Raw genomic sequence first — 17,547 nt, forward strand, 5'->3', positions numbered from 1 at the left:
ACAATGTGCCTTTTAAAGGCATTTTCCCAGAAGTTCTCGGAGTTCGCATTCATTGTAAAAGCTGCATATTCAGGCTAAAGAGTAAATGACCTTTAAAAACCTGTTATGGTGCACAGCGTTATAACACATCTTGTATTGAATCCCGGCCTTCTGTCTAATGGATTAATAAACAATACAAACAAATAACCATATGCTCATGTATGTAAACATCCTGTCCTTAACAAATACACTGACACTAGGAGCACAGTCTAAGGGGATGGTAGTATGGTGTCTAACATGCCCCATGTACTGACACCAGGAACACAGGCCCAGGGGATGGTAGTATGGTATCTAACATGCCCCATGTACTGACACCAGGAACACAGGCCCAGGGGATGGTAGTATGGTATCTAACATGCCCCATGTACTGACACCAGGAACACAGGCCCAGGGGATGGTAGTATGGTATCTAACATGCCCCATGTACTGACACCAGGAACACAGGCCCAGGGGATGGTAGTATGGTATCTAACATGCCCCATGTACTGACACTAGGAGCACAGGCCCAGGGGATGGTAGTATGGTATCTAACATGCCCCATGTACTGACACTAGGAGCACAGGCCCAGGGGATGGTAGTATGGTATCTAACATGCCCCATGTACTGACACCAGGAACACAGGCCCAGGGGATGGTAGTATGGTATCTAACATGCCCCATGTACTGACACCAGGAACACAGTCTCAGGGGATGGTAGTATGGTATCTAACATGCCCCATGTACTGACACTAGGAGCACAGGCCCAGGGGATGGTAGTATGGTATCTAACATGCCCCATGTACTGACACCCGTCTCTGACACCAGGAACACAGTCTCAGGGGATGGTAGTATGGTATCTAAACATGCCCCACAGGGGCCAACGTATTGGCAGAGAGGTGTTGGAGGGGGGCAGGCCACACCTCCTTGTTCTTCTCTCTGTACACTGTGCCACATGACATACAAGAACACTGCTGCACACTGTGCACACTGTGTTCTGTGGATACAGATCCAGGCAGTCTTTGGCTGACTGCGTATGGTGACGCAATGCTCCAAAAGATGGCATGCCATAGCTCTCTGTCCTTCACGGAAGCAGCAAGGTCCTCTGTAGTTCATTAAAACGGTCAACAGTGTCATTTAGTTCATTAAAACGGTCAACAGTGTCTTTTAGTTAATTAAAATTGGTCAACAGTATCCTTTAGATCATTAAAAACAGTCAACAGTATCCTTTAGATCATTAAAAACAGTCAACAGTGTCCTTTAGTTCATTAAAATTGGTCAACAGTGTCCTTTAGTTCATTAAAATTGGTCAACAGTGTCCTTTAGTTCATTAAAATTGGTCAACAGTGTCCTTTAGTTCATTAAAATTGGTCAACAGTGTCCTTTAGTTCATTAAAATTGGTCAACAGTGTCCTTTAGTTCATTAAAATTGGTCAACAGTGTCCTTTAGTTCATTAAAATTGGTCAACAGTGTCCTTTAGTTCATTAAAATTGGTCAACAGTGTCCTTTAGTTCATTAAAATTGGTCAACAGTGTCCTTTAGTTCATTAAAATTGGTCAACAGTGTCCTTTAGTTAATTAAAATTGGTCAACAGTGTCCTTTAGATCATTAAAATTGGTCAACAGTGTCCTTTAGTTCATTAAAATTGGTCAACAGTGTCCTTTAGTTCATTAAAATTGGTCAACAGTGTCCTTTAGTTCATTAAAATTGGTCAACAGTGTCCTTTAGTTCATTAAAATTGGTCAACAGTGTCCTTTAGTTCATTAAAATTGGTCAACAGTGTCCTTTAGTTCATTAAAAACAGTCAACAGTGTCCTTTAGATCATTAAAAACAGTCAACAGTGTCCTTTAGTTCATTAAAATTGGTCAACAGTGTCCTTTAGTTCATTAAAATTGGTCAACAGTGTCCTTTAGTTCATTAAAATTGGTCAACAGTGTCCTTTAGTTCATTAAAAACAGTCAACAGTGTCCTTTAGATCATTAAAAACAGTCAACAGTGTCCTTTAGTTCATTAAAATTGGTCAACAGTGTCCTTTAGTTCATTAAAAAGGTCAACAGTGTCTTTTAGTTAATTAAAATTGGTCAACAGTGTCCTTTAGATCATTAAAATTGGTCAACAGTGTCCTTTAGTTCATTAAAATTGGTCAACAGTGTCCTTTAGTTCATTAAAATTGGTCAACAGTGTCCTTTAGTTCATTAAAATTGGTCAACAGTGTCCTTTAGTTCATTAAAATTGGTCAACAGTGTCCTTTAGTTCATTAAAATTGGTCAACAGTGTCCTTTAGTTCATTAAAATTGGTCAACAGTGTCCTTTAGTTCATTAAAATTGGTCAACAGTGTCCTTTAGTTCATTAAAAACAGTCAACAGTGTCCTTTAGATCATTAAAAACAGTCAACAGTGTCCTTTAGTTCATTAAAATTGGTCAACAGTGTCCTTTAGTTCATTAAAATTGGTCAACAGTGTCCTTTAGTTCATTAAAATTGGTCAACAGTGTCCTTTAGTTCATTAAAAACAGTCAACAGTGTCCTTTAGATCATTAAAAACAGTCAACAGTGTCCTTTAGTTCATTAAAATTGGTCAACAGTGTCCTTTAGTTCATTAAAAAGGTCAACAGTGTCTTTTAGTTAATTAAAATTGGTCAACAGTGTCCTTTAGATCATTAAAATTGGTCAACAGTGTCCTTTAGTTCATTAAAATTGGTCAACAGTGTCCTTTAGTTCATTAAAATTGGTCAACAGTGTCCTTTAGTTCATTAAAATTGGTCAACAGTGTCCTTTAGTTCATTAAAATTGGTCAACAGTGTCCTTTAGTTCATTAAAATTGGTCAACAGTGTCCTTTAGTTCATTAAAATTGGTCAACAGTGTCCTTTAGTTCATTAAAAACAGTCAACAGTGTCCCTTAGATCATTAAAAACAGTCAACAGTGTCCTTTAGTTCATTAAAATTGGTCAACAGTGTCCTTTAGTTCATTAAAAAGGTCAACAGTGTCTTTTAGTTAATTAAAATTGGTCAACAGTGTCCTTTAGTTCATTAAAATTGGTCAACAGTGTCCTTTAGATCATTAAAATTGGTCAACAGTGTCCTTTAGTTCATTAAAATTGGTCAACAGTGTCCTTTAGATCATTAAAAAGGTCAACAGTGTCTTTTAGTTAATTAAAATTGGTCAACAGTGTCCTTTAGTTCATTAAAATTGGTCAACAGTGTCCTTTAGATCATTAAAATTGGTCAACAGTGTCCTTTAGTTCATTAAAATTGGTCAACAGTGTCCTTTAGATCATTAAAAAGGTCAACAGTGTCCTTTAGTTCATTAAAATTGGTCAACAGTGTCCTTTAGATCATTAAAATTGGTCAACAGTGTCCTTTAGTTCATTAAAATTGGTCAACAGTGTCCTTTAGATCATTAAAAACAGTCAACAGTGTCCTTTAGATCATTAAAAACAGTCAACAGTGCAGTGGACTTCCAGATCCAAAATACCTTTCAGATTTCTTCAGCTCTTCTCCTTCATTTACAAAGTCCATAGAAAGCTCAGGTTTCTGTATTTTACTTGTCTTCTTTTGTTCACTGAGATGTTTATCTTAACAATGTCCTCCTTTCTGCCTAACAAGTCACAGGGTGACCCAGGGAATGAAATGACAACATTTCTCTGAATGTCCTTACATAATCAGAGTCAGACAAGCGTGTCCCTAAATACAAACCGCTATTTATGTTGTAGCTGTAAAGTCTCTGAATGTTGCATACACTACAACAAACCCCTTTGAGACATTAGCCCTGACAACACTGAGCAACAATACGCCACTGACCAACCTTTAAGGTAGGAAGAGCATTCTGCTGGACCTATACAGTGTGTCCACCTAGTGGTCTCCAGAAGAATGGCAACGACACATTTGAAGAGACAGACAGGAATGAATTCTATGCCGGATTGTTACTATTATCATCAACCAAAGAAAACACTAGATGCCTCCCTTCATAACTATGTGTAGAGGACAGCAGCGACAATATTAACATGTCCCACTGAAAAATCCCCACACTACACACTCAGATGTAATCTGGAGGTTAGGTTTACTCTGTAGGCTAGGTTTACTCTGTAGGCTAGGTTTACTCTGTAGATTAGGTTTACTCTGTAGATTAGGTTTACTCTGTAGATTAGGTTTACTCTGTAGTGTAGGTTTACTCTGTAGTGTAGGTTTACTCTGTATGTGAACGTCATAGTAGTAGAGGTATACAGTACCTACACAGCATCTTCAGATCCAAAAGTGTCATTCACCATTCACAGCAGGGTGTCCTCGATGTAGTCAGGGTCCTCAAGGGTCTCCAGACGTCTCTTGCAGGCATCTAGAATTTTCTTCCTGGGCCCCAGGGGGATGTGGATGCTCTTGAGGTCCTGGTCCGAGCACAGCAGCAGCGCCTCCAGGTCGATCTTCTCCCGCCTGAAGACGGTGAGGAACTCGCCCATGGTCTGCGCAGCCAAGAACACCTCCAACGGGCTGGTCACGGCCTCGCAGTCATCATCCAGCCCCAGCTCCAGCTCGTCCCAGGGAAGCTCCTGGCGGTTCCTTTCCCGGAGGCTGCTGGCACTGCCGATGCTGTCCCCCCCATCGTCCAGGCTGGGCGAACGCCGCAGCCGGCTGCGCAGCCGCACGTTGGTGCTGCCAGCCCGTTCGGTTCCTCCGCCGAGGCTCCCCTCGTCACGCCCGCCGATGCCGAACAGGCCACCACTGATATAGTTGCGTCGGAACACCATGGTTCCCAGACCGGGCCGGTTGAAGAGAGAGTCGTGGCCCGAGTCGGTGCTGACCTCAGAGTATTCCATGTCGGGCCGGTAAGACAAGTCCGGCTCGCTGATGGCACGAGAGATGGCGCGTCGTTGGCGTCTCCGTGGAATATGTCTCGGAGGTTGCCGCGGCGCCCTGCGCGGTCCCGAGGGCCGACATAGGTTCCTGTTTAAGGAACATGACATCGTTGCCCAGCTGAAGGCCCGAGAGGGAGCGCACGCTCTTCCTGCCGTCCTCATAGATCTTGAAGGTCCCGTCCCCTTGCTTCCTCTTCTCCAACCTCTTCTGGATCTTGGTCTTGCCTCGGGTTGTGGCGTGAAGAGTAGCCTGTAGGGACAAAGAGCAACACAGGCTTCAACCACTAATTATAGAGGAGCACACATCTCAAATTTAACAGGTGACAAATGTTTAATGTTGGGAGTGTAATGTCCCTTTAATTGTCAACATGGCGTACATAATTATAGACTGCAAATAACTGTCAGTGTATCCTCTCCTTTCTCCACTGATGGGAAATGCTGCTGTTCCAACTGTTGTGCATGTGAAACTCCCTATCTGTTATGTCTGTTGCTGTATCGTTTCACATGCACAACAGTTGGAACAGCAGCATTTCCCATCAGTGGAGAAAGGAGAGGATACAATGACAGTTATTTGCAGTCTATAATTATGTACGCCATGTTGACAATTAAAGGGACATTACACTCCCAAAATAAAAAATTTGTCAAACTTGAGATAAGTCCATATCCCAGGTCATTCATTTTATAGATGCAGCTTTGTACTACAACCCTAAATGAAGGGAAAAGAGAAGCATCATATTAGTTCCAGATGTGTTGTGTTCATCTTTACCATTCATTCATTTAGCTTGAGGCATCATATAGCTGGAGCTACACAAACAATTGCGTGGAATGTGCACTCCTCTTGACATTGGACTATTTTTTTTTTATCTGACAAAAATTGGTTTTGGAGTGGAATGTCCCTTTAAATAAATATTCAAAAGCCAAAAAATGGCTGGATGAGGCTGTACTGTACTGACCTAAGAGAACGGCACACTGTCACACCCTGATCTGTTTCACCTGTCTTGTGCTTGTCTCCACCCCCCTCCAGGTGTCTCCCATTTTCCCACTTATCCCCTGTGTATTTATACCTGAGTTTTCTGTTGGTCTGTTGCTAGTTTGTCTTGTCCCTGTGTTCTAGTTTTTTCCCTTAGCCTTCCCAGTTCTGACCTTTCTGCCTGTCCTGATCCTGCCTGACTCTGATTTGGGAGATACCTGGAGGGGAGTGGAGACAAGCACAAGACAGGTGAAATAGATCAGGGTGTGACACACACTGATGGTGGTGCAGCTTGTACTGACCTGAGAGTATGGCACACTGACAGTGGTGTTTAGGTGGTGCAGTTTGTACTGACCTGAGAGTATGGCACACTGACAGTGGTGTTTAGGTGGTGCAGTTTGTACTGACCTGAGAGTATGGCACACTGACAGTGGTGTTTAGGTGGTGCAGTTTGTACTGACCTGAGAGTATGGCACACTGACAGTGGTGTTTAGGTGGTGCAGTTTGTACTGACCTGAGAGTATGGCACACTGACAGTGGTGTTTAGGTGGTGCAGTTTGTACTGACCTGAGAGTATGGCACACTGACAGTGGTGTTTAGGTGGTGTAGCTTGTACTGAACTGAGAGTATGGCACAATGACAGTGGTGCAGCTTGTACTGACCTGAGAGTATGGCACACTGACAGTGGTGGTGTTTAGGTGGTGCAGCTTGTACTGACCTGAGAGTATGGCACACTGACAGTGGTGGTGCAGCTTGTACTGACCTGAGAGTATGGCACACTGAGAGTGGTGTTTAGGTGGTGCAGTTTGTACTGACCTGAGAGTATGGCACACTGACAGTGGTGGTGTTCAGGTGGTGCAGCTTGTACTGACCTGAGAGTATGGCACACTGACAGTGGTGGTGTTTAGGTGGTGCAGCTTGTACTGACCTGAGAGTATGGCACACTGACAGTGGTGGTGCAGCTTGTACTGACCTGAGAGTATGGCACACTGAGAGTGGTGTTTAGGTGGTGCAGTTTGTACTGACCTGAGAGTATGGCACACTGACAGTGTTGGTGTTTAGGTGGTGCAGTTTGCGGCTCACAGAGCTGCTTGTGTAGCTGGAGAAGCTCATGGCGTCTGACATGGACTGCTCTGATGCCGCCTCTTTGTGGAACTTGCGCTCCATACGCTTGTGGTGCTTCCGCTGCAGCTTCACACACTCCTTAATCCTCCTCTCGGCCTCGCGGAAAGCCCGCTCCTTCAGCTTCCCCACCAGCTTGGGGTTGAGGGCCGACTGCTTGGCGGCGATGGAGTCCAGGTAGCGGACACAGTCCATGTGGCTTTTGGTGGCGGCCATGTCCAGGGGCGTGTGGTAGTCGTTGTCCAGGCACCACATGTTGGCACCGAAGGACACCAGGAAGGACAGGCAGTTGTGGTGGCCGTTGGCGGCCGCCAGGTGGAGAGGTGTGTTCCCCCATATGTCACACTTATCGGGGTTGCCTCTGCAGAACAAGAGGAAGTACAGACATCAGCTAGAATGTTGATCCAGAGAGGCTGAAAGAAGCAACGGGCATATAGCACACACACATATGGCCTCCATATTAGGAAGTCTTCATTCTAATATGGACGTTGTACACAGACCTGGGACGAACAGGACTATGTAAAAGTATTTCAAATACTTGAACTGCTGGATTTAGTCCCCCCCCCAGAACCAATGGAGTAGTCCCAAATGTGAAAATATCAAGCTAAATCTAATGCACCACAAATACGTGCTCTTAGTAAACAAGATACTTTTTTCCCACTCTTACCTGTACTTGAAACATCCATTTTGCAACGATGTCAAGATCATCCCCAACTCTTTACAGTGCCAACGAAGACCCGTGCCAAGACAGAGGTGATGATGCTGTTACAACAAGTCATGCTGTTCTGTTCCAAAGGCATTCAGTAAGTGATATATGTGAGTAATATGAACCAGGAGAAGGATAACCCACTCAGATACTCCTAAACATAGCAGGTACCTTGTGAGAAAGCCCATGATTTTTTAAATCATGATTTCAGCACTGAGATCTCACCCATGAGCTGTTCGAGTCTTCATAAATCATGTTTAACGTTACATCACAGTACCCTTCAGCACTAATAAATCTCTGCAGCCGCAGCACCAGCACCACAGTAAACTAATCCTTAATGACACCAAACAGATACACAAGTTATGAGATGAACAATACCACTGTTTGGACCTGTTGTCATTACGTTTAGATGACTTCTCTGGCTTCTCCATGCTTTCCATTCCCCTACCATCAGCCTACCATGACCCCATGGGCACCTCAGCCTCCACTAGGACCTACAGTGGGGCAAAAAAGTATTTAGTCAGCCACCAATTGTGCAAGTTTTAAAATTTTTAACATTTAAAATTGTACCTTCATTTAACCAGGCAAGTCAGTTAAGAATACATTCTTATTTTCAATGACTGCTTGTTCAGGGGCAGAATGACAGATTTGTACCTTGTCAGCTCGGTGGTTTGAACTCGCAACCTTCCGGTTACTAGTCCAACGCTCTAACCACTAGGCTACCCTGCCGCCCCAAGTTCTCTTACTTAAAGATGACAGGCCTGTAATTTTCATCATAGGTACACTTCAACTATGACAGACAAAATGAGAATGTTTTTCCAAAAATCACATTGTAGGATTTTTAATTAATTTATTTGCAAATTATGGTGGAAAAGAAGTATTTGGTCACCTACATCACGCAAGATTTCTGGCTCACAGACCTGTAACTTCTTTAAGAGGCTCCTCTGTCCTCCACTCGTTACCTGTATTAATGGCACCTGTGTGAACTTGTTATCAGTATACAAGACACCTGTGCACAACCTCAAACAGTCACACTCCAAACTCCACTATGACCAAGACCACAGAGCTGTCAAAGGACACCAGAAACAAAATTGTAGACCTGCACCAGGCTGGGAAGACTGAATCTGCAATAGGTAAGCAGCTTGGTTTGAAGAAATCAACTGTGGGAGCAATTATTAGGAAATGGAAGACATACAAGAACACTGATAATCTCCCTCGATCTGGGGCTCCATGCAAGATCTCACCCCGTGGGGTCAATATGATCACAAGAACGTTGAGCAAAAATCCCAGAACCACACGGGGGGACCTAGTGAATGACCTGCAGAGAGCTGGGACCAAAGTAACAAAGTCTACCATCAGTAAAACACTACGCCGCCAGGGACTCAAATCCTGCAGTGCCAGACGTGTCCAGGCCCGTCTGAAGTTTGCTATAGAGCATTTGGATGATCCAGAAGAAGATTGGGAGAATGTCATATGGTCAGATGAAACCAAAATATAACTTTTTGGTAAAAACTCAACTCGTCATGTTTGGAAGACAAAGAATGCTGAGTTGCATCCAAAGAACACCATACCTACTGTGAAGCATGGGGGGTGGAAACATCATGCTTTGGGGATGTTTTTCTGCAAAGGGACCAGGACAACTGATCCGTGTAAAGGAAAGAATGAATGGGGCCATGTATTGTGAGATTTTGAGTGAAAACCTCCCGTCAGCAAGGGCATTGAAGATGAAATGTGGCTGTGTCTTTCAGCATGACAATGATCCCAAACACACCGCCTGGGCAATGGAGTAAGATAAGAACCATAAGATAAGAACCATTTCAAGGTCCTGGAGTGGCCTAGCCAGTCTCCAGATCTCAACCCCATAGAAAGTCTTTGGAGGGAGTTGAAAGTCCGTGTTTCCCAGCAACCGCCCCAAAACATCACTGCTCTAGAGGAGATCTGCATGGAGGAATGGGTCAAAATACCAGCAACAGTGTGTGAAAACCTTGTGAAGACTTACAGAAAACATTTGACCTCTGTCATTGCCAACAAAGGGTATATAACAAAGTATTGAGAAACTTTTGTTATTGACCAAATACTTATTTTCCACCACAATATGCAAATAAATTCATAAAAAATCCTATGTGATTTTCTGGATTTTTTTCTTCTTATTTTGTCTGTCATAGTTGAAGTGTACCTATGCTGAAAATTACAGGCCTCATCTTTTTTTAAGTGGGAGAACTTGCACAATTGGTGGCTGACTAAATACTTTTTTGCCCCACTGTACACCTCTACACTACAGTCAGCCTGTAACACAACCACCGGCTTGTCAACACCACTACACTAACCAGTGTCTTGTTTCACGGGAGGCCCGGGCCAGTCAGGCTGCCCCTGACTCAGGAGCGTACTACCAGGGTGTGCATACCTGGTGATGTCATGCTCAATTCCTTCAGTCGCGCAGCATTGGAGCTGAGTTTTCCCAATGTAGTGACATTACAGATTACTTAATGTCACTAATATTTGTGTAGGGACAGTACAGTTGACTTAATGTCACTAATATTTGTTTAGGGCTGAGGGGCAGATTTGAGTTCTAATGTGTTCCATAAAACATTGATAACATATCACAACGTGATTCGTATTTCAGTTCTATTCCCAGGAAAAGGGAATTGTTTACAGGAATTTTTACAGGAATTACATCAAAGGTGAAGTCCTGTTTACTGCCAGCTTGTACTTAAATGTATCCTTTCAGAGGTTTAAATATTAACAGGAAGTTCCTCTATTTAAAGGCACTGTATAAACAGCTGTCAGATTTGGAATGGTTCTGGATGGTGGTACACTAACCTTATTGCTGATCTTAAAGGGGAAGTTCATGATTTTACAACTTGATGTTAGATGGTTCCTGACCCTGAAAGTAGTCTTTGGGCCAGGAGAAACTTTAATCCATGGTTAGTTTTTAAATGTGTATATATTTTATTTATCCAGGTGAGTCAGTTAAAACCCCTTATACTGGTGGGCATTGGGCTAAATGAAATGTTTTCCTCAGAGGAAGTATGGAAAGCATATGCATAATTATAGTAGCAATTAAAAGGGAACAGTTTGGAGATTATGGGACAAGTATTAGACTAAAGTTGAGGACAACAGTTCACCTGACACAAGACTGAATCCACTGTTGATTTAATGTGATTTTTTGTTTTACATTTACAGCACTTTTTACTGCATTTGTTTAACTAAACCAGAAAATACTCTGGATACATTCAGTAACATGATAAGATTATTATTGTAAAATGTGGGGTAGGTGCAACATAAGACAATAGAATGACAAGGGTTTGAGTGAGAGGATTAACTGGTGTCTCCAAAGGGCCACACACCTCTAAGTGTGAACAGTTCCTAAGTCATTTCTATGCATTTCTATGCATTTCTATGACTGGAGAGTCTTCAACTATAAGGTGTTTGTATGTTCTATAGTCAACATGAGAGCTCCATTATAACATGACATTAGTGTTAAGACTTTCACAAGGCAATTCAGAGCAGCAGATTGTAATTATTTTGCACATAGACTGGAGTCATGAGTGCATTCAAATGTGTGATGCACGGCAAATCTTTGTCCCAATACAACAAACATTGTCTCATTCTGTTCAGAACAAACCCAGGGTATAACACCATGTCATCTTGTAACTGTACATCAAACAGACTCATTCTGCTCAGAACAAACCCAGGGTATAACACCATGTCATCTTGTAACTGTACATCAAACAGACTCATTCTGTTCAGAACAAACCCAGGGTATAACACCATGTCATCTTGTAACTGTATATCAAACAGACTCATTCTGTTCAGAACAAACCCAGGGTATAACACCATGTCATCTTGTAACTGTACATCAGACTCATTCTGTTCAGAACAAACCCAGGGTATAACACCATGTCATCTTGTAACTGTACATCAGACTCATTCTGTTCAGAACAAACCCAGGGTATAACACCATGTCATCTTGTAACTGTATATCAGACTCATTCTGTTCAGAACAAACCCAGGGTATAACACCATGTCATCTTGTAACTGTACAACAAACAGACTCATTCTGTTCAGAACAAACCCAGGGTATAACACCATGTCATCTTGTAACTGTACATCAAACAGACTCATTCTGTTCAGAACAAACCCAGGGTATAACACCATGTCATCTTGTAACTGTATATCAAACAGACTCATTCTGTTCAGAACAAACCCAGGGTATAACACCATGTCATCTTGTAACTGTACATCAAAGACTCATTCTGTTCAGAACAAACCCAGGGTATAACCATGTCATCCTGTATATCAGACTCATTCTGTTCAGAACAAACCCAGGGTATAACACCATGTCATCTTGTAACTCAAACAGACTCATTCTGTTCAGAACAAACCCAGGGTATAACACCATGTCATCTTGTAACTGTACATCAAACAGACTCATTCTGTTCAGAACAAACCCAGGGTATAACACCATGTCATCTTGTAACTGTACATCAAACAGACTCATTCTGTTCAGAACAAACCCAGGGTATAACACCATGTCATCTTGTAACTGTACATCAAACAGACTCATTCTGTTCAGAACAAACCCAGGGTATAACACCATGTCATCTTGTAACTGTACATCAAACAGACTCATTCTGTTCAGAACAAACCCAGGGTATAACACCATGTCATCTTGTAACTGTACAACAAACAGACTCATTCTGTTCAGAACAAACCCAGGGTATAACACCATGTCATCTTGTAACTGTACATCAAACAGACTCATTCTGTTCAGAACAAACCCAGGGTATAACACCATGTCATCTTGTAACTGTACATCAAACAGACTCATTCTGTTCAGAACAAACCCAGGGTATAACACCATGTCATCTTGTAACTGTACAACAAACAGACTCATTCTGTTCAGAACAAACCCAGGGTATAACACCATGTCATCTTGTAACTGTACATCATTCTGTTCAGAAAACAGGGTATAACACCATGTCATTCTGTACATCAGAACAAACCCAGGGTATAACACCATGTCATCTTGTAACTGTACATCAAACAGACTCATTCTGTTCAGAACAAACCCAGGGTATAACACCATGTCATCTTGTAACTGTACAACAAACAGACTCATTCTGTTCAGAACAAACCCAGGGTATAACACCATGTCATCTTGTAACTGTACAACAAACAGACTCATTCTGTTCAGAACAAACCCAGGGTATAACACCATGTCATCTTGTAACTGTACATCAAACAGACTCATTCTGTTCAGAACAAACCCAGGGTATAACACCATGTCATCTTGTAACTGTACATCAAACAGACTCATTCTGTTCAGAACAAACCCAGGGTATAACACCATGTCATCTTGTAACTGTATATCAAACAGACTCATTCTGTTCAGAACAAACCCAGGGTATAACACCATGTCATCTTGTAACTGTACATCAGACTCATTCTGCTCAGAACAAACCCAGGGTATAACACCATGTCATCTTGTAACTGTATATCAGTGTTCATAAATGCTGACTGTATATTACATGAGTGTTTAATGATGTGGAATGTGAAGTGCACATGTATACAGCCACTGCCTTACGATACAGGCCCTTATCAGAGTTCAAAGCTGCCTGTAAAGGACTACAGACATTCTTATTTACAATGACGGCCTGGCCAGTGATGACTAGGAAGTGTGGTGCAATAAATCAAATCACAAAACATGTGACAACACAGAAGGACGGGGGCATGTGACAACACAGAAGGACGGGGGCATGTGACAACACAGAAGGACGGGGGCATGTGACAACACAGAAGGACGGGGGCATGTGACAACACAGAAGGACGGGGGCATGTGACAACACAGAAGGACGGGGGCATGTGACAACACAGAAGGACGGGAACTGAGGGGTCACAGTCTAAATCTTCAAGGAACTGAGGTCAGTCTAAATCTTCAAGGAACTGAGGTCAGTCTAAATCTTCAAGGAACTGAGGTCAGTCTAAATCTTCAAGGAACTGAGGTCAGTCTAAATCTTCAAGGAACTGAGGTCACAGTCTAAATCTTCTAGGAACTGAGGGGTCACAGATGTACACAGAATAATAGAGAACAATGAAACAAATATACTTTATATTGGTTAGGGTCTGGTAGGGTTTTATTTATTATTGAACCTTTAACAAGGCAAATCAGTTAAGAACAAATTCTTATTTTATAATGACGGCCTACCTCGGCCAAGCTCCGCCTTATGGGACTCCTGATCATGGCCGGTTGTGATACAGTCCGGGATCAAACCATGGTCTGTAGTGACTCTAGCACTGAGATGCAATGCCTTAGACCACTGCGCCACTTGGTAGCCCATTAGGGGGTCAGATAGGGTTAGGTAGAGTGTATTCTACTTGTACAGTAGAGGTCAGGTAGAGTGTATTCTACTTGTACAGTAGAGGTCAGGTAGAGTGTATTCTACTTGTACAGTAGAGGTCAGGTAGAGTGTATTCTACTTGTACAGTAGAGGTCAGGTAGAGTGTATTCTACTTGTACAGTAGAGGTCAGGTAGAGTGTATTCTACTTGTACAGTAGAGGTCAGGTATTATTTAACACTGTTCTATAGCTGGAGGATATGTTGACAGGCCGATTGATGTAAATGTCTGCTGTTTATCATAATCAGTGAGAGATGGGTACAGTACACATTTAGTGTAGTAAATGTTTTATAAGCTGAATACCGTGGGAATTCCTAGAACTAGGGTTGTTATCGGTTACTTTATCACCACACTGTCTAAGTGGCCCTGCCATTGTGTTTGTGTGCATTTTCTCTCAACAAAATGGTGGAATGATGAAGCCCATCTTGCTCCTCTGGGGATCCCTTGCATGTTGAACTGTAGATGACATCCCCATAGTCAAGCATGGGGAAGATCATCTGTATTAGTGTCAACCGGGCAGAGGGGTGAAAGAGGTCCTGTTACAACAGAGTCAATCCAATCACTTTCTGGACACCCCTTTTGATTTGAACGAAACCTTCCATACATATTTGCCCATTGTAGAAGTGATCAGAAAGTGACTCTTTTTGACATTGTAGAGATAAAGGTGCTCAATGTTGACCCATGTTGCATACCCCACCATACCATGAGACATGTCTTCATCACTGGAAAAGATCAATGGTTGAGAATATCTTTTAAAAGCTTACAAACAGGGTTGTCAAACTATTTGATACTGTATAAAAAAACATTCTTTTCAAGAAATTGACATTTTTAAACCTTTACATGTTGTGTCTGAACCGATGGAGGCACAACACAACCTCAGATGATGTGAAGTAGGGTCTAAGTTACATATACAAATATAAAAATAAAAATTATCTGAACACTTAAACTCCATTTACGTTAAATGTAAATATATAAATAAAAGAGCAAAAAAATGACAACTGTTTGACAACTGTATTTCTCCATCCACTTACTTCATAATTTCAGCCAATCACTTTTCCTGGCATGTTTTCCATCTGATCCTGCTGCTTATTACTATGATAAATCACATGGCGAGGACGTTTGCTATCAAGCTAATATATCTAATAAGTGGTGCAAGGCATGTAGGGCTGACCCCAATTAGTCGATGGTTGATTGTTTGGTCGACCAAGATTTTTTTAGTCGAGCAGTATATATATGTACACACACACACACTACCGTTAAAGTTTTGGTCACTTAGAAATGTCCTTGTTTTCGAAAGAAAAGCGCTTTTTTTTGTCCCTTAAAATAACATCAAATTGATCAGAAATACAGTGTAGAAATTGTTAATGTTGTAAATGACTATCGTAGCTGGAAACCGCTGATTTTTAATAGAATATCTACATAGGCATACAGAGGCCCATTATCAGCAACCATCACTCCTGTGTTACTTTCAGTGCAGCAAACTCTCTCCAGAAGTTCAGTGAGGATCTCTGAATGATCCAATGTTGACCTAAATGACTAATGATGATAAATAGAATCCACCTGTGTGTAATCAAGTCTCCGTATAAATGCACCTGCACTGTGATAGTCTCAGAGGTCCGTTAAAAGCGCAGAGAGCATCATGAAGAACAAGGAACACACCAGGCAGGTCCGAGATACTGTTGTGAAGAAGTTTAAAGCCGGATTTGGATACAAAAATATTTCCCAAGCTTTAAACATCCCAAGGAGCACTGTGCAAGCGATATTGAAATGGAAGGAGTATCAGACCACTGCAAATCTACCAAGACCTGGCCGTCCCTCTAAACTTTCAGCTCATACAAGGAGAAGACTGATCAGAGATGCAGCCAAGAGGCCCATGATCACTCTGGATGAACTGCAGAGATCTACAGCTGAGGTGGGAGACTCTGTCCATAGGACAACAATCAGTCGTATATTGCACAAATCTGGCCTTTATGGAAGTGGCAAGAAGAAAGCCATTTATTAAAGATATCCATAAAAAGTGTTGTTTAAAGTTTGCCACAAGCCACCTGGGAGACACACCAAACATGTGGAAGAAGGTGCTCTGGTCAGATGAAACCAAAATTGAACTTTTTGGCAACAATGCAAAACGTTATGTTTGGCGTAAAAGCAACACAGCTCATCACCCTGAACACATCATCCCCACTGTCAAACATGGTGGTGGCAGCATCATGGTTTGGGCCTGCTTTTCTTCAGCAGGGACAGGGAAGATGGTTAAAATTGATGGGAAGATGGATGGAGCCAAATACAGGACCATTCTGGAAGAACCTGATGGAGTCTGCAAAAGACCTGAGACTGGGACGGAGATTTGTCTTCCAACAAGACAATGATCCAAAACATAAAGCAAGATCTACAATGGAATGGTTCAAAAATAAACATATCCAGGTGTTAGAATGGCCAAGTCAAAGTCCAGACCTGAATCCAATCGAGAATCTGTGGAAAGAACTGAAAACTGCTGTTCACAAATGCTCTCCATCCAACCTCACTGAGCTCGAGCTGTTTTGCAAGGAGGAATGGGAAAAATTTCAGTCTCTCGATGTGCAAAACTGATAGAGACATACCCCAAGCGACTTACAGCTGTAATCGCAGCAAAAGGTGGCGCTACAAAGTATTAACTTAAGGGGGCTGAATAATTTTGCACGCCCAATTTTTCAGTTTTTGATTTGTTAAAAAGTTTGAAATATCCAATAAATGTCGTTCCACTTCATGATTGTGTCCCACTTGTTGTTGATTCTTCACAAAAATACAGTTTTATATCTTTATGTTTGAAGCCTGAAATGTGGCAAAAGGTCGCAAAGTTCAAGGGGGCCGAATACTTTCGCAAGGCACTGTATATACCTCCATGGTTGCAGGATCTTGTCTATTTTTACAAGTTTTCTATTTAAATTCCTTGTGGAGAGCTCATTTATATATTTTGTGATATGAATACCAAGTATGTCTACTTCACCATAAACCCATTATAAAGGTAAACTGCAGGGTAATGTAAAAGTTATTTTTAAAGATCCAATACGTAATATTGTACACTTATCATAATTAGGTTTTAGTCCGGAAGAGTTATCTAGATCTTCAATGAGACATTGCAGGGATCTAGATTGTGAACTTAATACAAAACATGAGTCATCGGCACACATGGACACCTTTGTTTTTAAGCCTTGGATTTCTAATGGAAAGTGTTGTATAAATCTACAGGGATGCTGTCAAAAAGTGGTTGAATTCAAATGGATTTACCTGATATAAAAACTGGAAAATTACAGACTTGGGTTTTCTTTGAAAAGCCATTAGGACCTTCACTAACATTAGCCACCGCTAGCTAGCTAACAATCAATGGAAGTTATAGGGCAACCGTGAACTGTTTAACAAAAAAATTCCAGATGACCTTTAAGCAATAATTGAGTTGATTTCAGTTGACTTTCCAACAAATGCTTTGACAGGGTTCGAGCTCTGTCGT

At 41.9% G+C, this 17,547-nt stretch overlaps 1 protein-coding gene and 1 pseudogene across 1 annotated transcript in view; one reads left to right on the plus strand and one right to left on the minus strand.

Annotated features, from left to right (window-relative positions):
- Positions 1–3,497: 3,497 nt before the first annotated feature.
- The window catches only part of LOC127928204 (pre-mRNA splicing regulator USH1G-like), a 29,010-nt pseudogene continuing 14,960 nt past the window's right edge, over positions 3,498–17,547 (minus strand).
- LOC127928205 (proton channel OTOP2-like) overlaps positions 5,945–17,547 on the plus strand; it is a 33,759-nt gene continuing 22,156 nt past the window's right edge. Inside the window, exons 1-2 of the mRNA XM_052515338.1 lie at positions 5,945–6,085; positions 7,683–7,761. Coding sequence (XP_052371298.1) covers positions 7,715–7,761 — 47 coding nt within the window. The 5' untranslated portion in view covers positions 5,945–6,085; positions 7,683–7,714. The remainder of the gene's footprint in view (positions 6,086–7,682; positions 7,762–17,547) is intronic.

The sequence above is a fragment of the Oncorhynchus keta genome, unplaced genomic scaffold (genome assembly GCF_023373465.1).
Source record: "Oncorhynchus keta strain PuntledgeMale-10-30-2019 unplaced genomic scaffold, Oket_V2 Un_scaffold_23083_pilon_pilon, whole genome shotgun sequence".
Lineage (NCBI taxonomy): Eukaryota > Metazoa > Chordata > Actinopteri > Salmoniformes > Salmonidae > Oncorhynchus > Oncorhynchus keta.